Source organism: Octopus bimaculoides, chromosome 3, assembly GCF_001194135.2.
Source record: "Octopus bimaculoides isolate UCB-OBI-ISO-001 chromosome 3, ASM119413v2, whole genome shotgun sequence".
NCBI classification, from domain to species: Eukaryota; Metazoa; Mollusca; class Cephalopoda; order Octopoda; family Octopodidae; genus Octopus; species Octopus bimaculoides.
This window is the reverse complement of record NC_068983.1, coordinates 11,514,122-11,526,207: the sequence shown is the minus strand read 5'-3', so window position 1 is coordinate 11,526,207 and position 12,086 is coordinate 11,514,122. Positions and strand designations below refer to the sequence as shown.

General features: G+C 33.1%; 1 protein-coding gene across 8 annotated transcripts in view; it reads left to right on the top strand.

Annotated features, from left to right (window-relative positions):
* The window catches only part of LOC106883284 (regulating synaptic membrane exocytosis protein 1), a 276,467-nt gene that overhangs the window by 240,960 nt on the left and 23,421 nt on the right, over nt 1–12,086 (top strand). For 6 of the 8 annotated variants that reach the window (XM_052966022.1, XM_052966021.1, XM_052966023.1 and 3 more), the window contains 5 exons: nt 1,156–1,323; nt 6,492–6,696; nt 7,126–7,268; nt 8,784–9,020; nt 11,079–11,211. In XM_052966022.1, the coding sequence (XP_052821982.1) occupies nt 1,156–1,323; nt 6,492–6,696; nt 7,126–7,268; nt 8,784–9,020; nt 11,079–11,211 (886 nt within the window). The remainder of the gene's footprint in view (nt 1–1,155; nt 1,324–6,491; nt 6,697–7,125; nt 7,269–8,783; nt 9,021–11,078; nt 11,212–12,086) is intronic. The other 2 variants (XM_052966019.1, XM_052966025.1) reach the window with 2 other exon arrangements.

The following is a 12,086-nucleotide window of genomic DNA, read 5'->3' as shown; positions in this document are numbered from 1 at the left end:
ATTCAATCATACTGAGTTATTACCCAGTCAAAAAGAAAATATTTCATCACTATCAAACCATATACAATCGTGTTGTATAATCTCATTTGTGGCACATGATTTCTGTAAAATAATTGATAAATCTATTTGGCAACAGATTTGAAATAAAGTAATGCACTTTAACAGTATTACCGTTTCAGTTTAAAACATGAAAACACTGAGGTTTTCTAGCTGTTTACATACTATATTACATGATTTTAAATGTTAACATTAACAACATTGATCTGGATGAGTAAGATTCACAATTCTAGTTATCTTAGGTAATTTTTTTTTCCCCTGAAAATATGTATCATTCCCAATTCATGATTCAGTGATTTACATTAGAAAAATCTTCATATTATGAAGTATTTGCTTCAGCAGTGCATACAATATATAACTATGTTCAACTTGTGACTGTACTTGCATATAAAAGGACTATAAAGGCTGAAAATGTATGTTAAGTCTAAAAGATGGCTATAACAGCTGCCAATCTATGTTTAAATATAATAAAAATGATTAAACTATAATACACTTTTGTAAGAACATAAGAGAAAGAATAGCATTTGTACATGTGTGTAAACCAGTCATGGGCAACCTGTGGCCCACAGGACTCTGAATGGCACACCTGTAGCGAAGAACTACCTTGAATTTTTTAGTCATGCAGCCTGCCAGATGATGACCCATGTCTCATGTGGCCTACTTCTCAAAATAGGTTGCCCATGCCTGGCGTAAACAATGTATATCTACAGTGTCCCAATTGTGTTATTTCCCTTCTTAACATGAGTTAAATATATCTAACATTTTGCATCCTCACACTGGATTAAGGTAGGTCTGTACTGATTGGTAACAATTTGTATATTGGAGCATGTAAAACTTAAAGTAACCAATATTTGTATGGATATATATCTATATATTTATGCATGCCTACATTTGAGTATTACAGACATATAACATGCATATGTTTCTCTAATACTATTCAACGATATTTTGCTTTTTATCTTTTTTATTATATTTCTCTTTGTAGTTCAATGATCTTACCGGTTTTGTACTGATTAATTCTTTAGGTTCCTAAGTGTTCCAGTTTTACTAAATCTCTAATTCTATCTAACTTGCTTATTTTAACTGCTATCTGCCCAGGTGCTGCTCTTTTAGAAAGGATGGGTGGAAGTAGCATCAGCTCTCTGAGTAGCGCCATCAGTGCAGCACACCTCAATGAGGATTATTCTGAGATTATGGATGGCAGGTGCAAATCTCGCAGAGATCGTGGGGTTGGATCACCAACTACCAGACGGCGCAGTGGGACAGGTAGATTCTATTAGTACCAATGGACTTCTTTCTTTCTTCTCTCACCTTTGTTTTAATTTCTGCTTCAGTCAGATATATTTTAAGAGGCAGAAGTGGTAAAGCGTCAAACAAAATACCTTGTGATATTTTAATGACTCTTTACTTTCTAACTCCTCAGATATCAACTTTGCCTTTCGTCCTTCCAGGATTGATAAAATAAAGTACCAGTCTTGTACTGGGGTTGATTTAATTGACTATACCTTCTCCTAAATTTTTTGCTCCTTACATGTGTAAGAAATCAATAATTAAATATGTATTCTTTAATTTTCACAGTATTTGTGTACATTATATATATATATATATATATATATATATATACATGTATGTATATATATATGATGCATATGCCAAGGTTGAGAGGAAAGTTAAGAACATCCATAAAATTGCTCTTCACAAGAGTACTCATTCTCGTTATAGTCTCTTTTACCTGAAATTTTTAATTTATTTAGTTACACTGTCAATGTTTTCAGAAAAAAACTTCCTAACCCTTTGTCACCTTGCTGTATTTCCTAATTTTATTTTTTACCCATTTAATGTAAACATCTGTATTTTATTTTGTTTGGTTTTTAAACCCCACTTTTTTTTACATATTCTTTGTATGTACTTATTTTCTTCCCATAAATTTCTTCCTTTTTATGTTATTCAGGTTTTACTGTCAGGGTTTTTTTCACAATTTTTTTTTTTTTTTGTAGGTTTCTAAATTACATTCTACTGGCAAAATTAATTTTAATTCTATCAAATTTCCTTTGCATGCTTTATCATTTGCATTAACACATTTAAAGCTTTTGATTAAAAATATTTTTATTATATATGAGACAAAAATATTTGTCCCTTTTTTTTATTCTCAGACTTAAAGGGTAGTTCCATAGTAACTTTTTTAATGTAGATTTCAATGCCACAAATTATTCCTTCATTTGTCCCTGAAAATTTTACTGTATGCATATCATGGTGATTTTTGAAAGTTAGAACATGGCTACAAATCTTTGAAAAGACAGTCAACTAGATACCCACCACAATCAAACAAGTACTTTTAGCAGTCTAGAAACATTAACAACAAACGGCATTGACCTTGTCGAGAATAAAACTCAAAGTATAAGAAGTGTGCTTAAATGCCTCAAAGTATTGTATCTAGTGTCTACCAATTCTATGATCCCCTGCCCTTATATATATGTGTATATATATATATATTTAGAAGAGCAGAGGATCATAGACAGATAGACAGACAGGCAGATAGATAGATAGATATATTATAGTAAATACAAAACAAAAAAAGGATTAATTGAATAAATATTTCAAAGTAAAATATTTTTTTACAAAATTGTAAAATAAGATAATTATTAAGGCTCAAATTTTAAAACTGTGTATTTGCATAATCATATATTCAACTGTAATGAATTGATACTATTCTAGAGAATATCAATTTTTTATTAAAATCAAATCTATCAGATAAAAACTATATATTAAATGACTTCAACAAAACAAGGTGTTAATTTACAATATATTTACTATTTATTTAAATACAGTCAGTTGTACTTCATTGCACAACCTTGGTTATTAAAATTACTATGCAATAAAATGAATTCACGTAGTTGGCAATAAATTATGATTTCACTATATCATCATTAATAAGGTTTGTGCCTGTATTACATGCATATAAATTACATAATAAAACAAGGATAGCACATTTTCATTGATTTTCAGGGGATTTTTTACTTACAGAGCATTTTGTGTAAAGATAATTGGCTAATGTTCCAATCAGTCCAGTCTCCATTTTTCATTATTGATATGTATAGCATGATAATTTGTTTGATTTATTCTTTTCAATAATTTTAAAAATTCTATTTGATATTCTCCTATTACCCAAACTAAAACAGATTAATGTCTTGATAATGACGGTCATATTATTTTCCTCAAGTCCAAACTGTCTATTTTATTGATATGTATTGACAGAGCCACTCACTTATCTAATTTCCATTGAGGTTTTACAAGTCCTTTTGATGTTCTTGAATTACCAAAGCTAACCAGATTCATACATCTTGATAACAACCTTCAAACACTTTGAATAACTCAATAAAAATTAGGATTATGCAGGTTAAGAAATATTTCAGTTAGGTACAGGCTTTAATCAATAGAAAAAAGTTCAAAATAACTTGATCTAAAACTATCGTTTTACAAGTTTTATCGACAATGGAAATTAATTTATTGAAGAAACTTATTACATTAAAATTACATCAGAATCTGGACTTCAGATTCACTGAAATATTTACATAACAAAAATTGATTCTTATGACATCGCTTGGTTATAAACCATGACGCCCCAACTATTTCCAGTTTAACTCATTGAGAAAACGAAAACTCTTAGAGTTATTTCAGTCATATATTAACTCTTAACTTTTTGTATAATGAAGTATCACATATGACTGCATCAGTCAGCCACTGCTGAAATGTATGATATTGTACAAATTGTGCTAACCTTGTTTACATTCATGTTGAAGGATGTAAGAAACTCTAATATTACAGAAAAATCTCTAACCCCTTCCTCTATCATTTATTTCTGTTCATTATAGTAATGAGTTTCAACAGGATGTTAAGCAATTAATCAAAGGTTCAATTTTATGCTACATTTTACAATCTTTTTACATAAAATCAGAGAAAAACATATATTAATTAACTAAAATTGACTTTTACCATTTAATTTTTTTTTTTTTTTTTTACATAGACAGATATTTCCTAAGCCAAACTTGCAGCATCTTTTGCATGAAGTTGAATTTATATGATGAAATCACTTCATTTTTTTTTTTTTTTTTTTTCAATTTAGAAAATAAACTCCTGCTTGAATAGCATCTTGAACTTCCTTTATGGGTCTTGCAGAATATTTCATTATTCCTTTCAAGATATTCCAGCCGATTCATCAAAACACACACCCACACACACATATTACAATTTGTTGCAAGAAGCTGTTATCATTGTTTTCTTGCAGAGACAAAATATTTCATCGATACTCTTTTCAGTGGTTAAGAAATGCAAATGAAGTAAAATGCCTTTTCCTAGAAATCAAAATTGAGTTGTAGATTCAGTTCACTGGAACTTTAGCTTAACTACCTTGTCCTTGCCAACATTAACTATAAACATTGATATTTGTCTTTGCCCAGGGTGTATTCTCATCTGAGCAGAAGCACTGCATGTCAGAGTGCCTGTTCAGACAGAACCAAGGTATACCTGCAACAAGGTATCTTTATTTAAACCTAGTTATTCTTGTGCCTGCCTATGTGCTACAATTATGATCACCATTGACAAACAGCTAAACTAACAGTTCTCATTCCTCTTTTCATCTCACACACATCAGACCCACCCTGTTTTCTTTCTCAGTTTCTTTTACTCCGTCTTTCTCTTTAGATCCCATGTATGTGACTGCATATATAACAAAGCTATCTGCAGAACCATCACACTCCTGTTTTTCATCAATTTCCATTCGTTTCTTTTCAGCTGTTTCTTTGCAATATAATCTGCTTCTCCCACTTTCTATATTCCCAACCAGAAACTTTTCCCTTCTTTCTCAGATCTCTTTTCATATCTTTCAAAATTGTTATACAATCTACCATTAGAATCTTCCACTTCTGCAACTTTACTTCACTCTAGAACTACCTTTATATTCATCCTAAGAACCTAATTCTATGTTAATTACCATCCTGACTGCACCTCCATAAACTGCATCTTCTGTTAACAATTTAGCATGTAAATCCAATAAACTGCATCGTCTGTTAACAATTTAGCATGCAAATCTAACGTTAACTCCATTTAAATGGAGTGCACTGTAAATTATCATTTCAGTGAACATCTTGAAGTCATGAACATTGCTTGGGAACACTCTAAGCCAGTGAACCAGCTCTTCATTTTGTCAATTTGTCAGACTAATTCAACAACCACAGTTCAGTTTGTGATATCATCTTGTTTTATTAATATTAATCTACCTACACAGGAAAAATCTTTTCATCTATACTCTTGAATTTTCTTCACCTGTCAGAATCAATAAACTCTTTTGTCTTCCCTTTAATATCACCTTCTTACTCTCATTTTTTTCTCTTGTTCTTTTCTTTAGTATCTCATTTTCACCTTTACATCTTAATTTTAAAGTTTTCTTACTTTGGCACTTTCACTTTATCTCTACTTTGATCTAACTCTCCTTTCCTATTTTATTATTTTTATCATGCCTTATTTTTTTATATGTCTCTTATGACTAGATGTTGATCTCTCACCCATTTCATGCATTATCTCTTCCTACCTTTCTCGTCATTTCCCAATTTCAACCACCTCTCTCGATATATATTTTTCTTCTCTCCTCCTTCCTGTCATCATTCATAATTCCCCCCCAACTATATTACTTCTTCATAAAGATTCCTTTTTTTCTCATTCTCCAAAAAGAATTAGAATTCTTTTCTCTTTAACAAAACACAAGCTTACCCATTTTTATTAACTTTACAGTACTGATTATACCCATGTAGATAATCTCCAGCAACTTCAAGTTTTAGTTAGCACTTATCAGTATTTCATTCCAACTAACATGCACTGAACAATAAAAGTATGAGATTTTTTCAAGAAATCAGCTATATGTTTGTCCCCTCTCATGGATAAAAGTAGATCAAATGGAAAAATTAAAGAACTTGTAGAGAAATATTTAATTCTATAAAATAAATACTTACAACTTTTACTTTAAATTAGGTCTGACGAATACAAACTGGCCAATCTTTGCTCCCAGAAAGTTTGTTACTGTTTAACTTTATTTTTCTTTTTTAAGATTTTGGGGGTACTGACGGAAATATAAAACAAAAATTATTATTATTATTTATAATGTTTTCCTTCAGCAATGAATATTTATCAATACGTTTATTTTGTTCTTAAAAGAGCCAAACCAATTAGAGAACCGAAAATTGTATTTGTTTTATTTCATTGTAGTGTTTGTTGTTCTATCAAACTGTTATTGTATTATTTGTGCATGCTTGCATGGATTATTTGTGCATTTAACTGTAATTTTCTTCAAATTCACCCATGTGTCTTAAATTAATTAACTTCTAATTACTTTGACTATACCGCCTGAATATAACTGTTTTTTCATCGTTATATTTATATAGTTATTGCCAGAGATGAACTTGATGATCACCGTAAACATAACCATCCTGAAGGAGGGTCCCTTGTCGTTCCAGAGAAAGGAACACGACAGAGATCTCGGTCACCGGTTGAAGATATGAATCATGGATCCTCTCGGACTACTCGATCTCCAGCCCGTCACCAAGTGCCTGAGACATTGTCAAGGTCATTATCTCCCCATAGTTCCAGGTTTGTTTGTGGCAACACATAAAAAACAAATGGATAAGCTTTTAAACATATCTGAGTGCTTTTCATCTTATTTTGATAAGCTAATATCTGTACATATATGACTTCCATTGCTGAGCTAAACTCTTTTAAAAATATTTCAAACTTTTCTAAATGATAAAAAGCTAGTTACAACTATTTCTTTATTTTATAACTTTAGATAAGTAAAAAAAATAGTTTTGTTTTGCAGTTCTAGTTAATAGCTTATCTCAATAGAAAAATTTACTGCTAATTTAATGATCACGTGTCATTTCTTTATTAACTTCTTAATTAGACATTTGATTATTTTTCATTTCTCTAAAATACATTTTAAAACCCTAATATGGAGATCTTTTATTTCCTATTGTGTAAATTACATTTTGCAATAATAAATGGCTCTAACTTACTCCATAGACAAAATCGTGGTATGTCCCCTATACGAGTGCTACCTACCACATCACGGTCTGCTGGAGGCACACCTTCAAGTACACCTTCTCCAAAGAAACGACAGTTACCTTCAATACCAATTGAAGCACAGATTGCCAGTAGAGATCGAGGTGAGTACATAACACAAGTTATATTTTCAATATACAACATTTATAGTTTCTAAAGCATTTTTTCCTATTCTGTCTCAATCATAGTGTATGTCATTGTTCACTTGCAAGCTCTTTGGCTGAGCATCATACAACTAACTGCATGCTTTCTAACCTTGTATTTGAGTTGGTTTAGAGGATTATTCAGTATGCTTGCAGATAAATCCATCACATTTGCTACACAATTTGCTTTCAATTCAACATAATAAAACCTCTCTCAAGCATATTTTTCCAACCCCCACCACTCTCAATATAATGTATACAGGTTGTCAAGTAGTCGTTTTGCAATTGTTCAGCCCAACAAAATAACTAAACCTTACCATGTGCTTGCTATCACCCTCATATAGTGCATTTCTTAGCTGGCCCCTATTTTCATAAAGCACCTCAAAACTTTCTCTTTCTACAGATACCTATCTCAACTTTTAGAAACACATAACAGCCTCTCAAAGGTATTTCAACCATGTTTCATGGTCTGCTACCACAACAGCTCCTTTATAGGATCCAGTTAGCTCAAGACATCATCAGGAGGAACCACATCCGGTTTCGGCCCCTACTCCTCTAGCGTTTTGACGTGGCAGGGCCCCCTTTCAGAGGTGTCTTCAGCTCTGGTGTTGAGTGCATGTCTTCTTTCTTCTGTTCCCTGGCTTCTTTGATGCAGCGTCAACGAGTGTCAGCGGCTGACTGACTGTCTTGTCAAGTTTCCCTTTAAATACCCGCTGCTAGGCTCCAGCAGGCTGCCCCAGCAAGTTGTCACATGACAATCAATCGAAATAGTCATAAACAACCAATGCCTTTCCTCTTTATTGATCACTAATATAGCTTTTGTAGAGGTGCATCTGCCAGAAGACTACTATTTGACATTACACACCTGTAACTTTCCTTCTTGAGAAGTGTGACAATGCAATATTGTTGCCCTTGATGATAGTGTAGATTTCAACCATGTCTTGTACAAGAACCTTTTAGTAAAGTGATTCCTTTATCTCTTGGATCAAATACTTCCTGTCACATTATATGATCAAAGCATCAATAAACTCTCTAAATTACATAATTTATAATCTAAATGTCTCAAGCTTCAGCTTTGTATTCCACATTGTCTCTTCAATATCATTTTTCCTTGCACAAATTAAATTTGTATTCTCTTCAAACTGACCTTTTCTCATATACTTACCCCCCCTCTCTCTCTCTCCTTCCCCTACTTTTTCATGATTTGATCTACCATCTATAGATATGTAAAACCTCTTTTGGTTTTTACTTATCAGTGTAAAAATAATTTCATGTTACCTAAAATTTTGTCATTCCATCATTTGTATAACAATGAAAACCCTCCAAAAAATAGCAATATTGTAGCAAAAGTTTTTAAAGAAATTAAAATTTGTTTTTTTTAGATTTTTGAAGTTTTTAAATTCAAAATATTTCTTGTTTCTTATGATATAAATCAGAATCTAGTATGTTTCTTATATTTCTTTCATTTCTTTTTAGTAACACAAGATTTAGAGGAACGTGCTAGACAAATGAAACTAAAAATGAAAATAAATGCTCAACATAGGCATGGAACTGCCAATCACGGTGCTCCATCTTCAGATAGTGAAATTGCACATCACCATCATCGTAGTCGGTTGCGGGATGGAGATTACAGACATGATCGTTACGACATTCATGGTTATCATAGCCGTGGCCGAGATTTAGAAAGAGGACACAGATCTAGGAGAAGAAAAGGTGAGACCTGATTGTTTTTATATTTAAAACAGCTTTCTAAATAAGAAGGGTCAAACTATTTATTTGATACATTATTGACATTTGACAGATATTTGTCTTCATCTTGTTTGTTGCTAACACAACATTTCGACTGATATACCCGTCAAATGTAAATAATGTACGTAATTTCTCATCTCTTAAATATAGTACTATAGTTACTTGATCTTCACTTTAGCTTTATTTGGCAGAATCATTAGCATGCCAGACAAAATGCTTGGCAGTATTTCATTCCTCTTCACGTTCCGAGTTCAAATTCCACCAAGGTCAACTTTACCTTTCATCCTTGTGGAGTTGATAAAACAAATATCAATGAAACACTTACTGTCCCCTAAAATTAGTGGCTTTGTGCCAAAATTTGAAACTATTATTAGATTATTTGTCAGAGATCTTTCATCACACATTCTGTGACCTTTTCAGGTAGGACAAGAAGAGTTACATGGGACAGAGAGTTACTGGAGAGGTCGCAGAATGTGTGACAAAAGAACAATTACAAATAAACTAATAATAATAATTATAAACGGTAACGGTTTTTTGCCACTATAACATGGCTGTTCCATAAAGAACTATGTTACTACATTTTAACCCCAGGAAAACGTCTTTTCCAGCTGGTTAACAACATACAACTTGTGTCCAGTATATTGTAAGGGATTTTAGAACTAGCTAATAATAATAAAGCTAAAGTGAATGGTAAAAGTACTTTTAATAAATCATCTGAGAATTAGATTTTGTTTTTGAATAACTGTTGGCAAAAAATAGGGAAATTTCAACCATTACAGATTAGGATACCAAGACCAGTGCACAAGGAAATCTCGATATGATCACTTGACCTGCAGGAAATAGCAGCCAAATCTGCCTCACATAACACACCGCTGTCTTGAAAAGGGAGAATATATTGAATAATGTAAGCTCCAATATTAAAACAGACAGGATTGTCATGGTTGGAATGCTTTTCATCATAGGTTTATTTGATCAGCATTGACCTGAGGCTAAATATAAACAATTAAGGGGGTTTTATTGCTGATTCTAAATGGTAAGCCTTTTAGAACTTAACAAAATAAATTTAAAAAATATTATCCAGCTGAGATGTAGGTAATGATGTTGGTTATCATTTTACAAATAAAAGCAGCATGTGCAGGAAGAAAATATATATATATAGTTATGTTTGCATAACCGTCTCTGTTAGATATACCTACATAGTCAAATTATTATGTTTAGGTGTGAAAAAACTGTTAGGTTTCAAAACAGACGCTAAACAGGTGTATGTTCTCTAGCTATGAGATCGAATAAGGACAAACATTCCACTTAGGACCTTCATCATGGAAGATATGTTGGTTATAAAACCACAGTAGTTCATCCATTAAACTTAATCTTCTTGGATCTAATCTATTTTATCTACTCTTTTACTTGTTTCAATCATTTGACTGCGACCATGCTGAAGCACCGCCTTTAGTCGAGCAAATCGACCCCAGGACTTATTCTTTGTAAGCCTAGTACTTATTCTATCGGTCTCTTTTGCCGAACCGCTACGTTACAGGGGACATAAACACACCAGCATCTGTTGTCAAGAATGTTGGGGGGGACAAACACAGACACACAAACTCACATATATATATATACATATACATATATACAATGGGCTTCTTTCAGTTTCCGTCTACCAAATCCACTCACAAGGCTTTGGTCGGCCCGAGGCTATAGTAGAAGATACTTGCCCAAGGTGCCACGCAGTGGGACTGAACCCAGAACCATGTGGTTGGTAAGCAAGCTACTTACCACACAGCCACTCCTGCGCCTTTTTTTTTTCTGAAATTTTTTCCTGAAGTTATTGTTCTCTCCTGCATCTTACCTCTTTATGTGTTGTTTATAAAGTTAATTGTGTCATTAGAAAAGTGCATTTGTAATACAGCATAACCATAAGCAGTGATGTTGTTTGCTAATGTGGTAGCCTTTGTTACCTATCATGTCATTTTGAAAAGCAAGATTCTACTTCGTATTTTTGTATCTTTCTATTTTACGCAGAATTCAGTCCTGATGTGTCCGATGACAATCTACCCAGTGATGCTTCAGAAACTAGTGATATGTCGGAGGTGTCAAAAGTCAGCACCATCAGTATGCGATCAACACAATCTGAACGACCTCATAGGAAATTTAGGTAAGTGTTTAAAATAATGAACTCTTGACCAATGAAATAGCACTTCAAATTCTAATGCAAGCATTACTATGTACATCAGTTTACTTGACTGAAATGCCTTCAATTCTCTCAATTGAATCTTTCAGTTATGTTAGGTGGAATTAATAATTACAGTTGCATTTTGTTTTTTAATAACGTTCCTGAAGTGGTGAAAACATTCATAGCTGGAGCATAAATACATCTGGATGATGTTAACATGAATACTGTTAACTTTGAATTTTTGGTGACTAGTGGCTGGGGAGTAGAGAAACATTGACTCTAAGGGATTTCTGAGGAAGAGGAGTGGGAAGTGGGTTTAGTATTATAGAGTTGATCAGGAGGAATAATACAAAGTGAGCATGGCGGGAAGTCAGAAGCAATATTCATTGAGTAAGTTTGGAGTAACAAAGGCCATTTAGTAACACTGTCAACTCTGGTAGGGGATAAAAAGCAATGTAAGTGCTTAATAATAACATTACATTATTATTGTTCCAACCATTCGCTGGAACAATTACAAACATCATACTGAATGTTTAAATATGTGTATGTGTATGTATCATCATCATCATTTAATGTCCGCTTTCCATGCTAGCACGGGTTGGACGATTTGACTGAGGACTGGTGAAACCGGATGGCTACACCAGGCTCCAATCTGATTTGGCAGAGTTTCTACAGCTGGATGCCCTTCCTAACGCCAACCACTCTGAGAGTGTAGTGGGTGCTTTTACGTGCCACCAGCACGAAGGCCAGTCAGGCGGTACTGGCAACGGCCACGCTCAAAATGGTGTATTTTATGTGCCACCCGCACAAGAGCCAGTCCAGGGGCACTGGCAACGATATCGCTCGAAAGTCCATTA